The sequence below is a fragment of the Callospermophilus lateralis genome, unplaced genomic scaffold, assembly GCF_048772815.1.
Source record: "Callospermophilus lateralis isolate mCalLat2 unplaced genomic scaffold, mCalLat2.hap1 Scaffold_109, whole genome shotgun sequence".
NCBI classification, from domain to species: domain Eukaryota; kingdom Metazoa; phylum Chordata; class Mammalia; order Rodentia; family Sciuridae; genus Callospermophilus; species Callospermophilus lateralis.
In genome coordinates, this window is record NW_027511135.1 from 3,239,504 (window position 1) to 3,261,232 (window position 21,729).

At 47.6% G+C, this 21,729-nt stretch overlaps 1 protein-coding gene across 2 annotated transcripts; it reads left to right on the forward strand.

Annotated features, from left to right (window-relative positions):
- The first annotated feature begins 17,949 nt into the window (after positions 1 to 17,949).
- LOC143386347 (transcription factor HES-4-like) lies at positions 17,950 to 18,896 on the forward strand. 2 transcript variants are annotated; one of them, XM_076841507.2, is made up of 4 exons: positions 17,950 to 18,057; positions 18,143 to 18,238; positions 18,332 to 18,422; positions 18,511 to 18,896. In XM_076841507.2, exons 1-4 carry the CDS (start codon positions 17,950 to 17,952, stop codon positions 18,894 to 18,896), a joined length of 681 nt encoding a protein of 226 aa, XP_076697622.1. The 2 variants fall into 2 exon arrangements, with proteins under 2 accessions (XP_076697622.1, XP_076697623.1); XM_076841508.2 differs by lacking the exon at positions 18,143 to 18,238.
- The last annotated feature ends 2,833 nt before the right edge of the window (positions 18,897 to 21,729 follow it).

The following is a 21,729-nucleotide window of genomic DNA, read 5'->3' on the forward strand; positions in this document are numbered from 1 at the left end:
TGTAGGAAAAGTTATTTCCTACAATCTCTTTAGAGATAATCACTTTCAAAGCATCAGTTTTACTCTGAGAGAGTTGGAGTCAGCAAAATTTTGGCCTGAGCGAAGCCAGGGTCTTAGAGACTCATATCTCAGCTACCTCTTGAATTGCCTGGGACACATGCACTCGGGATAATGGTGTTAGGAATTCAAGAGTTGTACCTGTTCCTGAAAGTTGATAAGGACAAAAGATTTTGGAAGCCCAACCCTTTAGTCAAGAAAGGGAGAGGTTCAGGTACATCCCAGAACAAAACAAAACTCTCCAGAATTTTTTAAAAAGCTCTCAATACTGAGTTAATTTGCTTGTTTGCCAGTGAATGTACCTCATGAATGAAATTCACTGTTTGGTTAACTGGAAGTGACAAGGAATTTGCTTCAAACTGTTTATACTAAGTAATGATTTATAACTCCCTCTGGATGGAAGATAAATGAATTCATAATATATGAATAGTTGGTCAAATTGTTTCATTGGTCAGAAGGTAGTAACTAGTTTGATCCAGTGACATTGTCACATACCAGGTGAGTCAAGGTTTTGTGTCCTTTCTCAGCATGGGATCTCCACTTGCTGAATGTTCACGGCTATTGTCCAAATTCACCTGATTGGAAAAAGTTTTAGTGAAACCCAGCACTCAGCTTTGACCTCTCCTAGTCATTTGTAGCTGAGAGTGGAAACTTTTACTTTTATTGGTGTGGTAATATACTTTTTACCATGTGGATTTTTTGGGGGGGAAATACCCAGTTTAACTCAGAGAAGAGTAGAACAAAGAATATATGTTTACAGGGAAAAAATGATGATGTTTACTAAATAATATATTAATGTCAATATGTGCTAATATAGGACTCTTAACAGGTAAAAAAATATCACAGGTTGATTGAAAAGAACTTGGGTTTTTGAGAAGGGAAGTTGTAGTTTTGCATTACAATTTAGCCTTCTAGCTGGACACATTCATTTCAGTCTTACTTTTTTTCATGTAAATAGGGACAATATCAGTCTCATGAGTTAGTGGGAAGATTGCATGAGGTGACATACATAAACCAGCTCCCTCTGGCAACCACCTGCTCTTAATGTAATGAGGAATTAAAAACTAAGAACTTCACTCCCCACAACCCAATCCCCTGTAGCCATCCCTCCACACCCTCCTGCTCCCTCTTCTCCTTCCAAACATGGCCCTTCTATGCTCTCTCCACTGTATGTATATCTCTTTTTATTTGTCCCCTGATATTGAAATACCATTTGCAGATCTAAAGATGACCTTTATGCATATTCTTCATTAATAAACTATACATTGTAACTTCAATGCAATGTTCATTTTTATAATAGATTCTGAATGCTTAGTGTTGAAAATGGGCAGTTAAATGCAACTGTGAAGGAGTTTTAGATTTGGGAACATCAGAGAAGCAGCCTTGTATGGCCATATCCTGTGACATCCTCTCTATACAGGGCACTAAGTGGCCTCCAGCAGAATCCTAAATTTAATTGACTAGCAAAGACCTGCCTTGATAGGGTTCAGAACACCTTGGGGGACATTTGGTACTCAGTGACCAGGCTAGATGGCCTGTCATTTTTTTGTGTGTGTGTTTGGTGGGAGAAAAGAGTCAAGATGTGAAGACTCCAGGAGGCAGAGGAATTCATGGGATTATAAACAAGCACATACCCAAGTTCCTATAGAATAAAGTGAAACTAGGTTCCCTTTGTATCAAAAGAACTACTTGCCATTGAGAATTTATCTCAATGAATATAGGAGACTTCTGAATTACTGGCCCCCAGGCCTGAGGGCACTGCCAATCTGCTCCACCATCCTCTTACCAGAGCTAGTTTAAAGCTTCCTCTAATGAAGATGGAAGAATTTTTCTAGAGAACTGACCGAAGGCTACAGCGTAAAGTGACCTAGACTGACCACTAAGTTGTTTTGCAACTTCTCTGGGCAGGTGTGTGAGAGTCTAACACTGGTTACTGTGTGTTTGGAAAAAGGGCCATCCGGGAGATATGTGGGCAGTGGAAATCTTAAAGAGATGAGGGAGTCTGCCACGTGACCAGGATGGGATGTGATAACTACATTGCAACACTAACAAAAGATGATCCTCAGATCCCACTGTACTGGAATAGCAAGGCTTAATTGTCTCTCAGAGGACATGTCCATCACTGACTCTGTATAGACAGGACCCAGGCCGACCACCTGGCTGATCACCTGGAAAGTACATCCTCTTCCCAGACCTGCCCATGGGAGGAATGAGTACTTACATGCAGCTTCCTCAGCCTGGAGTTGAGCTCATCCCTTTTGCTCACACAGTGTCCCCTGAATAATCATATGGATTTTGATTCATGGCAAGGACACTTGGAAAATGTGTGAGAAAAGGGAAAATTGAGGGGGAGGGTGGGGCATTACTGCTTTGGTCTGTTCTTCTAGTCAGTGAACGTGTAGTTGCCTCCTTCTTCTCAATGTCCAGAGACAACCTGAGAATTCCACAGGATTAATGGATCTGGCACGGATTCCCGGAGGAGCCCTGAGTGCTGTGCGGGTTGTCATTGCATCAGGCTAGGCTCTGGCTTCTCCTGGTCTAGAGATCTAAGAGCTAAGAAGTCAAGCTGTCTGCTTCCCTCACCAGTACACGTGGTAGGTCAAGAACGGGTTCACTGTAATTAACATGTTCTGCAAGGCCAGCATGCGAGCACTGAACATGCACTCTCTGCTTGGTGGCCCCTTCTCCGTAGAAAGAGGGGCTCTTCTAACTTCTATGCTTTTCCTGCTGTCTGAAAGAGGTTTCATATTTCTAAACATAATCTGACTGTGCAATGCAGGCAATCTTTTCAAGTTTCTCCAGGAATCCAATGGTTTATTGTTAACCCCCCCTCTGCTGATCTCTTTCCTCTACTTTATGTGTACTAAGCACATTCTGTATATAGCACATGCTTCTTCATGCTGAGGCTGGGGGTGACACGGATGAAGACCCATGACTGTGAGTGGCCCTCTTAAGCCCATGGGAATAGGTGGAAAAGATGTTTCAAGGTACCTTTTTGAGATGTGAATTTGCATTTTGTTACTATTTTTTCTTCCTTTGTAATCAGGCACTTGATCAAGCCTTAGCGTTCTTTAGCTTCTGGATACTTTGCAGGGCAAAAGGTGGCTTGCAGTCAAAGACTCTTCTTGTCTTTCCTAAAAGTATAAATGGTACTAAAGGGTTTGGAGGAGAGGAGGGAGAGGAGTCACTTTGAAATGATGGAGTAAGCAGGTAAGTGTCCCACCTGTGGAGGGTCTGTGATGAGAACCCAGGCAGCTGTTGGCAGCATCCCAAGGAGGGGCAGAACCACACAGAGGCTGGCTTAGTTTCCCTTTTCCAAGTGCCAGTCTTGCCTTCCTCCCTCTCTGCCCCCATCATGCTTTCTGGAGCACCTGCTGTGGACAGCACTCGGAAGTACAGATGCCACAGGGAGTTAGTGGTGGATCTGACCCTGCTGGCACCACAGTCCCAGGGGGGAAATAACTATAAGGTAGTGTGCTACTTCCCAAGATAGAAATATGACCAAGGTAATGGGGAAAGGTGGAGAAAGAGATGTCAGTCCCAGAATACTAGTTACCTTTCTTTCTTCAGTCAGTTCTTTCTTAATTTCCATGGTCTGCTTCACTCCTGAGCCCTCATCTCCACCATCCTCTGGCCCTTTGTTCTTCGGATGAGATTTCTAGTTTCGGTGTTTTTGTGTCTTTGATACCCAGAAGAATTTGTCACGGGTTTGTTTTTGTCCTCTGCTTTTCTATAAATTTTATAAATGTAGGCAACAAAGGAATTTATTGAACAGTATATGAGTAGCTCATAGATTCAGTAGAAGTGAAAACACAGACTTGGAAAATGGCTAGGCAGAAGTCAGGTTCCCACTTTAACCCTAGTGCAGCCCTGTTATAAATCACGTCTTGACTCGTTCTGCAATGGAATCTCTCCTGGAAAAGAGAGATTCCATTGCAGAAGCATCAAATTGCCCAGTGGATGGATGCTCACACTCCAGTCTCTAGAGGGCAGAAGTGGATTCTTGTCTCCAGTAGTGAGGAATGGGGTCCTGCAGCCACAGAACCCACACAAACGGGGAGTTGTTTGGATGCTGAATGTAGAAACAAACAATTCCCCTCGAGCTGTCATTCGCCTGCATTTTATCAGGAAGTCAAATTCATCCCAATTTAACAACTACAATTCTCATCTTCTGCCTTGTTTGCATCCTATCTTTCGAGGGGCATTCAGGGTCTTCCTCTTGGATGCTTCAGGCCTCACCCAAAACTCAAGGTACAAAATGGAGATTTGCTTCCTCTGATCCCCCACAATTCTGACCCTTGGGCTTCTGGAATCTTCCAGGAATCTCCCACCCTTAGCAGGGAGCCCAGGAGACTCCAGACTAATCACGGCCGTTCTGTTTGAGAAACAAGGTTTCCATTCACTACAAATGCCTGTCAAACTTTTCTGGGCCATCTCTTCAAGTTTCCCTTTTCCCTAAAACAACATGCCTTCCTGTTTTTGAGCCATTTTCTCCTGGTTGTTGCCTGTACCAATCACCTGTCCCTTCATCACTAGCATGGAACTTCTTCCTGGCATCTGCACTTATTCTGTGGACATGACATCTGGGATATAAGGGAAACAGCCTTCTACTATCTGCTTCCCTACAGATTTGGCTGCACTGTCAGAAATGGGTTCTGTGGGGGTGGGGGGTGTGGAATAAGAGAACTGGAAAGACACAGGTCAGTTAGAGTGGTGGCAACTGAATGGCAGGCTCCTGATGCAAACTAGCCTGCATCCTGACCTCTTTATCTTATGTTTCTGCAACACAGAAGCCTTTGCCAACATGGCTTTGCACAGGTCATGCCACAGCTAAAGCCAGTAGTCTGAGTGGTCTCTCAGTCTGCTGGAGAGATGCTCTGCAAACATGTGTTGAGCTGCACCTGTGGTGGACACTTACTCCCTCATTTGGGCACTTGATGGTCATGCCTTTCTGACCTATTTTTTTTCAAACTTGATGGTGTAATATAAAATTATTCTAAAGAGTCAGTATGGAGGTGTTATGGTTTGGATGTGGGTGTCCTCCAAAAGCTCACATGTGAGACAATTCAAGAAGGTTTGGAGGAGAAATGATTTGGTTACAGCCTTTATCTAATCAATGAATTAATCCCTGATGGGATTAAGTGGGTGGTGACTGGAGGCAGGTGGGGTGTGGCTGGGGGAAGTGGTTCTTTGGGGGCATAGCTATGGGGTATATACTTTGTATCTGGAAATTGGAGACTCTCTCTCTCTTTCTGCCTTCTGATGACCATGTGAGCTGTTTCTCTTTGCCAACTCTTCAGCCATGATGTTCTGCCTCACCTTTAGCCCTGAGAAATGGACCTGGCTATGTATGGATTGAGACCTCTGAAACCATAAGACTCCAGATAAAAGTTTTCCTCCTCTACAATTGTTCTGGTTGGGTCCTTAAATCACAGCAGCAAAAAAGCTGACTAAAACCAAGAGGTTTCTCAAAAAACTAAAAATCAAACCACCATATGATCCAACTATTTCCCTTCTTGGTGTATACCCAGAAGAGTCAAAGTCAGCCTATTTCAGAGACACCTGCATACCTCTGTTTATCACAGCACAATGCAAAATAGCCAGGTTATGAAATCAGCTTAGATATGCATTGACAGATGAATGGATGAAGAAAATGTGGTTCTCTCTCTCTCTCTCTCTCTCTCTCTCTCTCTCTCTCTCTCTCACACACACACACACACACACATACACACACACACACACACACGTATGGAGTTCTATTCTGCCATAAAAAAAATTAAATTGTGTCATTTGCAGGAGAATGGATGGAACTGGGGAACATAACAGCATGTTAATCTAACTATGTCAGACACAGAAAAGTATCATGCTTTTCTCTTATATGTGGAAGCTAGAGAGGGGAAAAAAGAGAAAAGGGGATATCATGATAGTAGAAGGAAAAAAACATTAATGTAGAGGAAGGGGAGCTAGGGGAGGTAGAAGAGAGGGAAAGGGGAGGCATTGGGGAGTAGTGGTGATCACATTATGTTATATGCATGTGTGGACGGGCCACGGTGAAGCCCACTGTTCTAGTTCATAGGAGTTAAGAGTATTCCCAGGGCTCTCATATTGCCCCCCTACCCCCACCCTGGCTTGCAGCTCACCTTAACTTTTCTTCCTGTAAGCAAAGGGTCAGGAGTGTGGACTTTAAATAAAGTGGCTGCCTCCACAATGACAGCTTTTCCTATTATTAAGAGTATTATAACATTTTCTTTGTCTTGTCTTTTATACACTGATAGGGTTTTATGTCTTTTCTCACCTTGAAATTTTCTTTGTAGATTTTAATTTCAAAGGTGAAGAGGGAGTCCTCAATTTCCTTGATTCTTTGACCCCTGAGTTACAAGACAGTTGTAGTAAATCACCAGAGGCTCAGAGGTGAGAAAGTACCATTTGTTCTGGGGGGATTTGACATTGTAAATTTGTCCTCATACTTATAAGTATGTTAAAACACCAAAAAAAAAAATCCATGACTTCTGTTTCTGACCTTGAGCAAGGAATAGCATTGCCCTATGAAGTCTGTGGGCGAATGCCCAGTGTCACTGCTCCCTGGGTTCAGGCAATACAGCTCTGCTCTTCCTGTTCAAATCAGGAGACTATTGGTGCAACCACAATCTTGGTGCAAAAGCTGCATAACTATGGGAACTTACCCTGCATGCTTCCCACCTACTTAACGACTATGGCACACCGGAATCTAGACTCGCACACTCAGTTAAGCTGAGAAACATCTCCTTTGTTCTGTAAGTCAGCCTCTTACAAACTCTCTAGGTTGTGTCTTTCTAGGCTGCCAAGAAATTCATCATGTCATTCCAAGGCTTCTCCAAGATTCTGGGCCTTACAGAGAAGGTAACACACACTCTTCTCTCCTCTGTCCTTAGAGCACATCACTGAGAGTCGACTCTGTCTACACATCCCTGGATGCTGAGAGCTCTCTGCTGGAGTGAATGCAATTTTTGGTAGGAGGGCTCAGTGGCCCTATGTCTGTAGAATGGACACAGTCCTCTCTGAGGTCTTGCTTCTCCTTCCACTGACAGCCCATGGACAGATAAAGTCCCTTCCTGATCTCTGCCTCTTCAGTGCACTTCACTGCCCCCCTCAAACCTGTTCTTAGACTGAATCATTAACAACCAAAATTTGTTTCTCTTTCTTTGAGAATACAGAGGACAAAGCTCAGAAAGGGGGAGAATATTTGCATCTCATCCTTCCAGTTAGCCAAAGAAAATAGAGAAGTCTAATGCTAGGAGTCTCTGCTGTACAATGTGTCAAAATGCATTCTAATGTCATGCATAATGAATTAGAACAAATTAAAAACTTAAAAAAAAGAACAGGAAATGAAGGGGAGTGAGTTAGATGAATGAGATAACAGTCTAGGAAATAAGCCATGGCCTAGCATTGGGGATGAAAAAGGACAAAAAAAGTTGAATAATCTGGTCCCTGCCTTACAAGAGGAACTGGATCTCTCTGTACATGTAATATGAGAACATTAATGAAGTGAGGCAGACCTTCATCACAGTTTTGCTTGGAAATAGGAACATTGGTATACTTAGAAAAAGAGTTGGTTTTGAGCACTGGATATAAGCAGTGGAATATCCTAATAGAGTAGCCACTTTAAAATTCTCTTCCTTGCAAATTTGCCATGTGGTAAAAAGACGTAGTTGAGTTTGAAAGAGGGTATATAATTTGCATAATTTTAATTAATCAGGGCAGCTAATATTGTCTGTGATGCTACAAGTTGAATGGATGAATGATTATGCACTATTGCTATTTAGAAAATTGCAATACTTGGTCAATCTGGAAGAATAATTTGTGAAGGTGTTCATCTGTATTTTAGTATCATTTTTGTAAACAAATTAAAGAGCGGAAAATATTAGTGCTTTGTGGACAACTCAGCCCTCTTACCCAGGAACAACACTGCTTCTACTTAGCAAGCAGAAATTTAAATTTGAGACTGGGGGTTGTGGGGGAGTTTTTCCTGATCCAGAACAAAGACAAGAGGAATTTGTGCTCTTAAATTTCTGAATCATGGCAGCAGAAGAAAGGTGTAGGGCTCTGAAGAGGTCGACTGGGCCACATCTGGAGGGTAGCTCATGTGCTGTAAGGAAAGGAGTGAGGCCCCCACCTGTTTGCTTCTTGGATGTGAATGTGCACAGTGTGTGTGATCTGTGAACATCAAAGACCTGTGGCCCATTGATACATTATTTCCTACTTGGTTAATAGGACTGAGATGACATATTGACACTGGAGTCAGGGTAGAAGGTGAACTCTGAGATCTGTGGCCTGGATACTTATCACAAAGGACCTCTAGGCCCAGGTTGAGCAGGATGGAATGGTGGCACCTGTGTCTGAATGGATTGCCGATGTCTCCTCAGCAGATTGAACTGAAGACCCTCATGCCTCACACACTACCAAGTCTGACTTTCTCAACATGCTCGTTTGTGAGAGTGCAGAATCAGATTTAATTTGATTCAGGTGTTATTACAGATAGAGGACTCAATCTTTGAAGAAGCTCCACTAGAGGCTGCAAAGAGCATATCCATGAAATAGCAAAGCTCTGGTTGTGAGTTCTGTGGATATCACCAATTGCTGATGTGGCTGTGGAAGGGGCTGGAGCTTTTCACTAGAACTTTTTGGAATGATGGCAATGTTCTACAACTGTGCTGTCCAATACACTAGCCGCTATCGGTATTTGACTGCGTAAATTTATATTTTAATTAAATACAATTTTAGACCTTAATCACACCAGCCACATTTCCTATGCTTGCTAGACACATATGGCTAGTGGCTTCCCTGTTGAAAAGTTCTGGAATCCCAGGAATCTTGTGCAGAGGTGATCTCTCTAGTTGTAAACTTGGGAAATAGTATTTAATTTTTGTGTGAACTACGATTGACTAGAAATGTCTTCTTGAAGCACAGTGTTGGACAGGACTTGCACTAATGTTTGGATACACTGGGGAGAATGTTGTGATCTGCGCCATTGTGAATGTCGGAATGGGGTAGTGATGGGCTTGAAATCTGTTTACCACTTCCTATGTTAAACTTTTCTTCATATTGGAGAATCTGTGTGTGTTGAGCAACCTTTTGGATCGCTCAGTTCCTGTGCGTCCCTGTCCCCCATCTGCTTGGACCAGCGTCTCCAGCAGGTCTCTGTTTCCATGCTCCATTAGGGCTGGGAATAGTAAGAAGCCCTGCGCCCCCCACCTCCACCACACCCAGTCAGACACTTGAGCCAAGGCAAGTGCCTGCTCTGCTCTCCCTTGTGGGATCTTTGGAAAAGACTCGGGGAGACAGAAGCTGGGCCAGCAAGCTTTGGTTAGAAGGAAAGGGAATCAACAGGGAAGGAGAGAATCGCTTTTTCTTTCCTTGCTTCCCTGTCCATTTTCCCTACTGACCACAATGGTAGCATCTGAAGTCGAATGTGCCACAGACTGTCATCTTCCTTTATTTGCTTGTATCTACCCATGTGATAGTTTGTCTACTTTTGCCAGATCTTGATTTTGGGAAGGATTAAATACATTGACCTCTTCCTACTAGCACTACTTTAATTTGCTTAAGGGCTTATTTGGGATAAAAGAGAGGTCCATAGGGTAGTTTCTGTTTTACTCCTCACATTGTGTGTAAGTCTGTCTTTGTCCACAGTGTACATGAACGTCTCTTCCAGGACTGTGTCTTTGTATGAGGGTATCCAATAAACTAACAAAAGCTACCAGACAAGGTGTGATTTATTGAACTGGGGTACTCTGGGAGTTGGAAGGAAGCTTGTGTTCTGCTCTCTGATTTTACCATCTTCACTGGGTTGGGATGTGAACCCAATTCTGGTTGGACTGTCACTAGCTACCCTAAAGCAGCTTTCAACCCTGGCGCCCTGATGATGACCCTTGTATCAACTCTCCATTTTCTCAGAACTTCACCATTAGGATGCTCTTCCCAGGGTTTTCCTATGATGAGCCTCCTGAACTTGGTTGCAAATATGGACACAACTTATTTCCACTGTTTTACATGGTGGACATGAAAGTGGAGCATGTACGCTGGACTTTAGTAGAGTTTGTCTGCCGCCTGGTGGAAGAAGTTCTGCTCTTTTTCAATGTTGAACAAACATATTTAGACTCATGTCAACTGTATGTTCAATGCCTGAGGACACTGGAAAATAGTTCAGTTGCCATAAGGTAATTCAAAGTCCATACCTGTGTTTGTGATAGGACATGCATACAGTCCTGCTTTTTGCAAATATGCTGCTCATTAGGGAAAGATCTGAGCACCAGATTAAATGTCCTTTGGTGTTGCTCCCAGCTCTGAGATTGTGTAAGTTTATACTTAACTCTTGAGGACAATTTTGAGGCCAAAATTATTAAGATCCTTATTGTCAATTGGAGCTAGAGTAGAATCCTACCAATACCAGCATAGCTATGAGATCTAGAAACCTACTCTTACATTGGATCCTTTGGGAAAATTTCACACAAGAAGGAATCCTCATCTCTCTTTATCAGAAGATAGCCCTGTAATTGATAAGCATGAGAAGGAGTAGAAAGGTACAATTTGATAATATAAAGTACCCAATAGATTTTCCTTAAGTCAATTTCTTCCTTATCAGTACCTAAAAGAACCACAAGAAAGAAGGTAAATGAGCTATTTGCTTTGGGTTATAGAACCATTTAGTCTAGGAAAGACATCTTGATATGGTACAGTGATTAATAGGTTAATATAGAGAATCAAATTTATTCCCCTTTCCAGATTTCCTTAGCCGCCCTTTTCTGGGCCAGGGCTTCACGGTCTGTTTCCTCCATGGAGAGGCCCAACAGTTTCACCCTCACCCACGCCCACTGTGCACTTGTCTTCCGCAGGGTGAAGGCTGGCTTCTGTGGGTACCAAGGTCAGGTGCAGCACCAGCATCACTTCATCTTCCACTGTGACAGTTCCATCAAGGCCATGGTGGTGCCTGCTTTTCCCCAGCAGTGGCCAAGGGAGAGTGTGATGACACTCCCAGGGCTCAGCCTCCTCAGGGGGTGTCTAGAAGATTCCACTTACTAAGGACAGCCCTAGTTCTAGTATAAGGGGAAGGGACTGAGTCACAGACAGAGGTACTAGCTTGTGCAAGGGACTTGAGAGCACAAATCGAGTTTAGAAAACCATAGGTGCCAGGGTGGCTGGAGTGCAGAGAGCAGGTGGGAGAGGACAGATGTTGCAGGGCTTCCTAGGATGATCCTGGACCTCAGCCTGAGTGCAGGGATGATTCCTTCAGGTGGAGCAAAGCAAGCATCGATGCATTTAGCAAGATCTGACCACAGACTGGAGGGAGTCAAATAAGGAGATGATGGTTAGAGTGGAGACTGGAGGTGATGGGGACACTAGAGTGGTGACAGCAGACTGCAGTCAGGTGACCAGTGATCCTGTTTTGGCTTTGACTTTTGTTGAGTCATTTAAGCCATCTGAAGATTCACTTTCTCATCCGTAAGGTGGAGTTAAAACTACCCAATTTACATTCTTATATAAGATCTGGTGAACGCAATTGCTAAACAGTTGGTGCTTTACAAATGCTATCTGGGTGTGAAGGTGTGAGGAAGGAGCGCCCTCCCCTGTGTCAGCAGCTTTCCTGCCAGGGTAACTGCAGTGTCCTTTCTGAGCCCCTTGCTTGAGCATATCACTGAACGCAGGTGATCTCCCTGGACATCAGGAGGCTTACCATTTAAATCTATCCACTGGGTTAAGGATGGAGCCCTAATTGTGAACACCAAATGGCTGGCAGGCCAGGAGGAACAGCAGTGTTGAGATGCGCCAGCTGGCATGGGTCACACGCTGTGCCGTGCACGTATGAAAACACAGATGAAGAGTGTAATTAGCAATCGGGGAGTGACGGTATGTTCATCCAGTGAAAACAGGTTATGGATTTGAAATGCAATGTGAACTTCATCATTTGGGTGAGGTGATTTCATAGTTGACTAATTTAGCAATCCTATTTTAAAGGGTGCTAATTAAAATTTGCTGGAGGTTATCAATTTACTGCCAGAACTGTAGAAAAATGGGCATGGTTGGATTTCAGTCCAACTAATTATTGAGTAAAGCCTAAGACTTGATTACCATGTCAGGGGAACGTTTTAGTTGGGGATATTTTGGAACTTTTTATTTAATTTAGAAGAGGAATTATTGAGACACTAGAATATCATAGAATCTTATTTGATTTATTTTGTTCATCATTAATCATATCCAGTGTCATTAGAGAAAATTCATTTTTACATTTGGTGCAGGAAGCCTGGGGTCTGGCTTGTAGCAAAGGCCCTAGGTAGAAGGGTGAGTGGGTGTGTTTGCAGAATAGCAAGGAGGCAGGGAGTTTGAACGGAGTGGGCAGGGTGAGAATGAAAGGTCCGGAGATCTGAGGCATTTTCCTTCATTGTAAAGACTTGGGTGAGGCAGGAGTGTCTCAAGGATTTGTGAACAAGTAGAAGGATGGGATTGCCATCAATGGAGATGGAGCAGGCATTAGGGAGAAGAACAGAAGTCCCGTTTTGGACTGAAAAGTCTATATCAATATCCTCCTGGAGGGATCAAGGAGGTAAGTACTAGGTGAGATCACAGAGGGAGCGAGCAGACACAGTGAACAAGGGAAGGATGGTTCTTGGCCTGAGAATGTCTTACAAAGAAAGGCTGGAGGAAAAGACGAGGAACCAAGAAAGGATTTGGAGGAGCAGCCAGTGGGTCAGGAGCGTGTGGTGCTGATTATATTAAATACTGACCTGATGGGTCATGTCCAGTGAGGACTGAGGCTTGAGCACCAGCTTTAGCAATGTGGATATTGTCAAGGGTGTCCTTAAAGATGGTAGCTCTGGTGAAGAAGTGAGGCCGAGGACTCACTTGAGGGGGTTTAAGAGAACCGGAAGAAGAAGATTGGAACTAGAATGCACTTGGACAACTGTTTGAAGGAGCTTAGTTACTGCAAAAGGAGAATAAAGAATTCAGGTGGTAGTGGGGTCAACAGAAGAACTTAAGATAGTATTCTTTTTCAATCCCAATGAGAATGATCCAGGGAAAAGGCAAACCATGATGTAGGAAACAGAGGGTCGGACTGCAGGGTGACCTTGAGTGGCTCAGAAGGGAACTAGGGGGACTGTGTCCAAGTGCAGGGGAAGAAAGGTCACATGCCAGTGGGTGGGTCTGCGTGGGGCATCTGTGGAGTTCTCTTTTGATTGCTATGATTTTCTCAGGGAATCAGGAAGCTAGATTATCTAAAGAACTGGAGAAGAAGGAGAGCTGTACACTGCTGAGCATCACTGATGGCCCACTTACAGGAAGGCATGCATGTGTGTTCATATGTCATTTTGAGTTAGGCCAGTCTTCATGGCTGCCATGTTTATCTCCAGGAATTTTCAGGTGCAGGGGAGGCAGAGTTGATTTAAACAGGGCTTTGGCTTTGCCCAGTGAGCACAAGAGGGTCTAGGGTACAAATGGGTGTGATTAAAAGGACTTATGTGGAATTTCAGGAGATGCTCAATGATGTTGACTGTTGAATGAATAAGTGATTCAATGACAAGCTGAAACTTACTAGAAAACAAAATAATATATGTTTGGGAATATTAAAACAAATTCTCTCAGGGCCTGAGAAACTTAAGAGTAAGTTAGACAGAGGGGTCTCTGTGCTTCCAGATGCACTGTGAGGGCTCATTCTGCCCATTTCTCTGTACAGCGTCTTCCTTGACTGTTCTGTGTGCTTCTGGTTCCTAGTGGCTTTGAGAATCCTAGAGTATCAGTCTCTAGGCCTATCTACGTGACCCTCTGGGCCTATCTCCGTGACTCTTCTTGTCAGTTTGCGTGAATGTCTTTGACATCTTAGAAAATACTTTTATTTAAATGAGATTCATTTTTTCTTACATAGAAAGTTTAATTATGTATTTTATATGTACATATTTTCAAATATAAGATTTAATTTATAATCATAGGTGGGACTTATTCCTTCGTAAAAATTATAGAAAAAAGAAGATAGAAGTATAAAGAGGGGGAAAAAAGCCCTTATAATTTCATTGCTCAAAGTTAATCTTGATAAAAATTTAAATGTATATTTCTCCTAATTTGGCTAATATTTACATAATCATGATCACAATGTTGTTATGCACTCCTCTTTGTGCCCTTAACATTATCCTTTTTTTTTTATAGACTCTCCACAAGCTTCCTTTTTTACTGTCTAGAAGGCCACCTTCTAAATGTCTGTTGACTTTTGAAATATTTTCAAGGTCATGCTAATAAGAACTCTGAGCGCTTTAGAAAGGTCTACATCAAAGTTCCTCCCTCTTCTCTGTCTCCTTCACCCACAGTGAAGGTCTTACTTTTTCACTTTTTGCAGTCTTCCTGGTCTGCACCATCACGCTCCTCTTCCCTTTTTCTTCTCTTCTCTCCATCTCTCTTCTTCCTGCCCATTTCTCTCCATTGTTTCTCATATGGTTAATTATCTTGCAGCCCTGGGAGGGCATTGCTAAAACCTAGCGTCTGCCTTCCCGCAGGCACTCACCTTGGTGTTTCAGAATCATACCAGTTTGGAATATCCCACTTAACTGTCATTTCTGCTTTATTGAAAGTCAACTCATTGTTATAATGAAATGGGACAGTGCTAGTCAGTGTCCTGACCAGGACAGTGGAACTCTGGTGGAAAAGGGAAACTCATTTTCATCCATAGTCTTTCACCTGCATTCTTTCATAAACTAAAACTTCACCAGCCATAAATCTCCCACCTGGAAAGCTGACTAGCAGATTAAATAGCAGTAAATTTTTAAGAGGCTGTAAGAATACATTTGTAAAACTCAAAAGTTAGGATCGCTTCGTATGGTTTTAGCTGAACAGCACAAACCAAGAGGTAGCATGTCTGTGGATCCTTTCCTTCAAACTTCATATTGATTTAAACCTTGGATTTCCTGAGGTGACTCTACACAGATTCTTGGAGAGTAACCGAGAAGTCAGATCCCAAGTGCTTGTCTGGGATTGGATTGAGCACTTCTATTGCCAAGAAGCTTGCCCTGTCCAGAAGGAGAGAGTCCCTTCTGTGATTGCTGGAAGATTCTCTACCACTAGAAGAACTGCTTCCTGTAGTCTCCAGAAAGCTTCTGCCATATGGAATCTTTCAAAGGCTAGAATATGAGTAAGTAGAAACTTTAGTGAGGCCTCTGTAATGCCCAGTTCTCTGTATCAATCTGTCTCCTTTGATTCTAACATTATTTACCTTGATTTTCGTGCTGTGGAGCCTCAGATTTACAAATTACATATCTACCCTGGAAAGGCTGAGGCTCACAGCAACTTGCAGGAAGCTATGGGTCCCTGACTGACACCAATTTTCTCTTTGTGTAAAACTTACTTTATTCCTAACCAGATCTCTATCCTACCTCCAGTTGACCTTAAAAAGAATCTCTTGGCTTCTTCATGCTTTAATTTGTGACTTTTCTTCAGGAATCTTATTGTTCAATGACACTGCACCCAAAATGGCCTTGTTGCTCAATTCCTTGCAATGGAATTGAATAAAAACTTAAGAGTAAAAGGTCAATGTTGGGGTTTGTGTGTGCAGAGTTTAGCTCCCTCAGGCCTGACATGTTGCAGAGCTGTGGCTGTGATTTAGGTCAGCTGAGGCAAACCTCAGTTAGGAGGCACTGGGTTTGATTCTCAGCACTCTATATAAACAAATAAAATAAGGAACTAAACATCAACAACTAAAAAATATATATTAAAACAAAAACCCTCAGCCTTAGAAGTCATGTCTTGCCAGGCCCCTGTCCTCACCGGGACACATCACAAGGTTATGGAGCAAGAAGTCAGTGCCCCTTTTGGAAAACCCAGTCTGCCACACAAGGGAATCACCACCATGACCCTGTGCAGCCCAGTACCCTCCCTTCCTACTCATAGTGGAGGCCCAACGCCCCCAGGAAGATCCTTTAGAGGTCAAGTTCATATTCAAGAGGCCATGAAGGGACAGTAGAGGGACAAGGGAAGAATCTCAGAGAGATACAGCTGGACAGCAGGCACAGCCTGTGACAAAGCTGGTGCTCGTGCACTCTTGCTAGGGACTGTTTGCACAGGCCCCTCAGTCCTCGGGGGCTCTCCTTCAGCAGGAGGGGGCACTCAGGCAGAGCAGAGGTGAGAACAGGCAGTATCCTCTCTGTTCAGCTGGGTGGCCAGACCTGGGGAAGGAACAGGGCTGCAGCTGGTGAGAATCTAGTGCTCACTGTGTGCTGGGCACCCTCAGTGTGTTCTGGGGATAAGATCTCATTTGTCTTTCCCAAGAACTATAGGGTAAAAAGAGAAACCAAAGGTTCAAAGGGCAGGAACCTTGTGGGGAGAGGTAGGGAACACAGAGAAACCAGGGAGAACCTTGCTGTCAGGCTTCTGCTTCACTCTGGGTCCCTTTATGCCTGATTTCTTTCTTCCCAAGGTGAGGCCCAGATCACAGGGACAGGCTCAGGCCCTCAGAGGAAATTCCCTGCAGGAGAAGGGGTACTGTGGACACTGGGGGTACTTTCCAGATTGACAGCCAAGCAGAGGGTGCACCTCATGTAGACTTCAGGGGTTACAGGCAGACTCTCCCCGCACCCTTCCTCAGTGCCCTGTGAGAACAGGAGGACTCTCTGCTCAGTGCTGGGTTCCAGAGGGCTTCCCCAAGGTGAAGCCAGGGCTGTGCTTCCTCTAGACTAGGGCCAGACTAGGGTTGACCTCAGAGGGGCAGCTTCAGATGGGGCCCCAAGGACTGGCTCTCCAGACCTCTCCCTGGGCCAGAAGCCCCCAGGACCCTGCTGGCCCTACCTAACACTTCCAGTCTTCTCTTGGCCCCCGTGACCCTTAGGATTCTGGGGATGCCAATCCCTCCACCTGGACCTTGCAGAGCTTCCTTCCCATGAAGAATCCATCCTGTAGGCTTCAGGACCACCCAGAGGAAGGAGAGGCTTCTCTGCCACAGCCTACCCCTCACTTTCTGTCTCTCCAAAAGTGTGTTGGCTTTTGTTGGTGTGTGGCAGGCCTCCTCCACTGGACTGGGAGCACCAGGAGAGTCTCCAGCCGTCGGGGCTCCAGGACCTCAGGAAACCTCCACCATGGATGCAGGACGTCTGTCAGGCCATGTATGCTGGGGACCCTGAGTGCTAACAGAAAAGCAGTGCCCATGGTGTGACTCAAAATGAAAACAACAGCAAACAACAGACAGAAACTTTTTAACAATTGCCCTCAGAAGAAAGGCCCATCACCATTACATCCTTCCACCTGGCTTGTGTCATCACCCTGTGACACTGCCAGTCTGCCCACATCAGATTGCCCTATGGTGTCACCCAATGCCACCAACTGCCTGCCGAGCTCAGCCAGTCACCTCTCTCCAGCCCAGTGACTGGCGTTGGTTCTTTCGTCCCAGCAAAGCTCGGCTCACGTCCCTAGAGGCCCAGGCCTGCACTAAATGCTGCACACGTGCAGCCTGAACAAATTTGGAGACTGAGGGGCTTGTGAAATTTCCTTTCAGATGTACTGCACCGCCGCGACAGACCGCATCCCCCGTGCACTCCGGCTTCCACGCGGCGGGTAGGTGAGCCCACAGCCCGAGCACCCCTCCTGGCTCGCGCGGGGAACCTGCCAGATCAGGGCGTCGCGGTCCCACTGTCCGGGCTGGCGGAGCAGGCGCGGCAGCGAGTGAGTGACAGCTGAGGAGGCGGGGTCGCACGCCCGGGAGCTGAGCTGGAGAGGCGCTTTGCCCATTGGCCGACGCTAGTGAGGGAAAGGACGCCTGGCCAGGTTCACAGGCCCCGCGGCGGTGCGGCCTTATATAGCCGGCCACTGTCCTGGTTCGCGGGCTTTTGGCCGGAACCCGCCAGAGGGCGCAAACGTTCTGCCCGGCACCAGAGCGCGGGCTGCGGGATGCCGGCTGACACCCCAGAGAAGCCGAGCGCCTCGCCGTTGGCAGGAGCGCAGGCCAGCGCCAGCCCGACTCTAGATAAACCCCGCAGCGCGTCAGAGCACTGTCAGGTGGGTTCCCGCCAGGCGTGGGGGGTTCGGTGGTTGGGGGAGGGGCGGCCGAACGCGGGACTCAGCGGCTGCCCCACCCCCGCAGTCCTCCAAGCCCATCATGGAGAAGCGGCCCCGAGCGCGCATCAACCAGAGCCTTGCTCAGCTCAAGACCCTCATCCTGGACGCAGTCAGGAAGGATGTAAGTCGGGCGGAGAAGGGGGAATCCAAGGACTGAGGCTAGCAGAATGGGACCTGGCTGAGTTACAGACCACCACCCTGTCCCTGCCCACAGAGCTCCGGTCATTCGAAGCTGGAGAAGGCCGACATCCTGGAGATGACGGTGATGATACATCTGCAAAACCTGCGTCGTTTTCAGGTGACAGGTGAGGCGCGGGTGGCAGAGGCTAGGGGGCGGGAGGCGCACAGGGCCACCGCCCTAGACACGACAGCTGGTCTCTGGTGCTCCCGCAGCCGCACTCAGCTCGGACCCTGCTGTCCTGGGCAAGTATCGCGCAGGCTTCAACGAGTGCCTGGCCGAGGTGACCCGCTTCCTGGCTGGCTGCGAGGGTGTCCCAGCCAAAGTTCCCTCTCGCTTACTCGGCCACCTGGCAGCCTGCCTGCTCCAGCTGGGGTCTTCGCGCCGCTCTGCCTCGCTGCCCGCCGCTGCAGACAAACCGGAGTCCGAGGTCTACGCTGGCCGCCCACCACGGCGGTCGTTCGACGGCCCCTTTCCCCTGCTGCGCCCAGGGGCCGCGTTCGCGCCGCTCCTGCCACCTAGGCTGACCCTGGCGCCTCCCGCCGCCCCCAGGATGGGGTCTCAAGGCCGGAGCGGACCCTGGAGGCCGTGGCTACAATGAACTGCAGCGGGTCCTAGGGCCGCGGCCTTGGCCAAGACTGTAGCAGAGACTATTTATTTCCAGAGGCTTGGGGTGGTTTTGTTGTCTTTGTGAACAGCCTGGTTCAGGCCTGCAGAGCGCCCAAGTTGGTGGTCTCCTGGCGGCCCAGCAGCCGGCTCCGGGCAGACGCGCCGGTTGGTGCCTCTTTTCCGAGACCCCACCTATTCGCAGACCCAGCCCTTTCGGAGACTGGGCCCTCTTCCGGCCCGCCCCGCAGCCCGGGCCTGCTATTGGGCCGCCCCTGCCTCTGGAGCTTTGAGATTGCTTTGGTCCATGGTAGGGCGGGCTTCCCGCTCGGTGACGCTGGGGTGGGAATGTGAAGCGTGCCCAGGAGGCGCAGGCAGGAAGGCTTCCCGGAATGTATCTCAGTACTGGAAGGCGGTTGCATGGCCTCCCTGGGCACGTTTTCTTTAAGGGTACTTAGCCGACCTTCTCCCCGGACCCTGGGAGGTAGAGATCTGCCTTTTCATGCCATTGTTTCCCCAGGAGTTGTCCTTCGCTGGGGTGAGGACTGTCTTCTTCCTTTTAAGCTCAAGGTTCAGCACAAAGCCGCCCGCGTCCACCCAGGCCGACCCCCAAGCCTGCACTGGTAGGGGTCCCAACCGGGAAGGGTGTCTGGGAGAGGCTCGCAGATGGTAATCTGGACTCAGGAGACATTCCTTCCATGAATCCTGAGCACCTGCCTTTGGATGCAACTAAGGTCACCAAGCAGAAATGCCAGGCCACCCTGGGCACGCACCTTGTGCACCCCCTCAGCCACTGTCCTGCTACCCTCAGAGCTGCTGCTGGAGGCTCCAGGTGCTTGAGGGAGTGGTCCGGGCCACAAGCTGAGACCGCAGGGAGTCTTCCAGAGCCCTGCGCAAGGTGTACCCAGACCCGCTTCCCAGTGTGGCCGAATTCATCAGACACTTTCCTGGCACCTGCCTGGATGAGCCATCAGGGAGGTGAGTCCCTCTACCACAGGCTTATCTCGCCTCTTCCCACGGGTTCGCCTGGGTCCTCCTGGGCAGGACCATGGAACCTGGCAGAAGCCTCCAAGTCTCTACCAAGACAGTCACCCTACTCTCTGCCTCCCTGCCTCCCTGGGCTCCTGGGGGCTGGGGCAGTGCCCCTGAACAGCAGGTCACCTTGTGGGCCAGCTGCTGTACCCTTGGGTGTACGTACATGCAGGGACCCTGCTCCCTTTAGATCTGGGTGGAAGGAGAAGGTGGAGGCTGCTCTTGGCAGGAGGGCTGGAGGGATCTGCAGAGGGGTGACTGGAGGAGGGGAGATGTTGAGGGAGGGTAGGGCCCCTGCTGGGAATTGAGACTGGTGCGTGGGTAGGGGGGGCCACTTGCTCAGAGTTGGGTTCCAGACACACTGCAGGGAAAGGGGGACACTCTGCCTGGGTGGCCAAAAAGAAGAGGCCAACCAGGATGCCACCTGTGAGGTTGAGCTTCAGATGCCCCCTGTCCCCAGAAGCAGCAGCATCATCCACCCCTGCCCCTTACTTCTTGATTCCTGGATCTGTTATGGGCACTGTTGCCAAAGGAATCTCTGTGCTGGGGACCACTTAGCCCTCGGGGACTACTCTGGCTCCACAGGACCCTTACTCTCAGATGGGCAGACCATCCTGATCTCTATTCCTTGAACTCAGTCCCCTCCCCAAATTTCTCCCCCCTCTCTATGTACCTCAGACCACTCCCCTGCTGCAGGCTTCTTCAGCTGTCTGGGTCCTGTGGGACTGTTCTCCCACCAGCCACACCTGTGTCCTTTCAAACGTAGCACCTCCTTAAAACAGTGGGCTCAACCTCAGTCCATGCTGAGCTGATCGATTGGTGTAAACAGTGTGCAGAATGGGAGTTGGGGTCTCTCTTGAGTCGATAGGGAGGTCCTAGGAAGCATAGCCTGGGCTGAAGCTGGGTCCCCAGCAGGGGACACTAAAGGGGTGGTTCTGGGTCTCCCAGGTTGCCCCCTTCTTGGCAACTGAGAGTGGCTGGGGCTCAGGAGCAGTGAGTCCCCTACCTCTGAGTCTCAGCCTTTCTACACACTAGCCAGGACACTGCTTGACCCTGTTTCCTACCACCACTGTGTGGGCTGAGGCAATATAGACCCTCATCAGGTGCTTTTCTGCAGGGCTGCCCTCATAGTGGGAGCAGCGCCCCCAAATGCAGGGTGTTCCCACTCTCAGGGGGCCTCTTCCTGTCCTCCCTACCCTTCTATACATTTCCTGTTTCTGAAGAGACCCTTGGGTCTTTCCTGGTCCCTCCCCCTCCCCAGCTGTGCATGTCTTTGCTCTTGTCTTGCAGAGGCTTCCTGCTGAATCACAGGTGGAGTCCCCTTTTCTGGGTGGAGGGGCACTGGTCATGGCCCTCCCAGTTCATCTCCAACAGCCCCCCTGCCAACCCCGTGCCTGGACTGGACCAAGGGTCAATAAGTGCTCAATTCATGTGCACTGTCGGCAGGCTACCTGCCTGTGTGGTGGGTCTAGCTGGGTCCTCTCCTGTGGCTTGGGGACTGAACAATGACAACAGATTATAGGTATTTGAAATCTGGAGAAGAACTTATCCCTCTGGTGACAAAAGTCAGTGGCCAGGCCCATTAAACTCCATGCACTGGAAAACTGGGGCAGGGTCCGGGCTGGGGCTGCTTGGATTCCTGGCTTATGAGAGGTGAGGCCCACTGTTCCCCCGCCCCCTTCTCCCATCACCTAGCATCCCTACTCCAAGGCTGTCTGTTTCCTACAGTCCTACCTGTGCCTGGATGCTCTCCCTCTGCTCCCTGGAACCCCTGGGCTACATCAAGGAAACTGGGG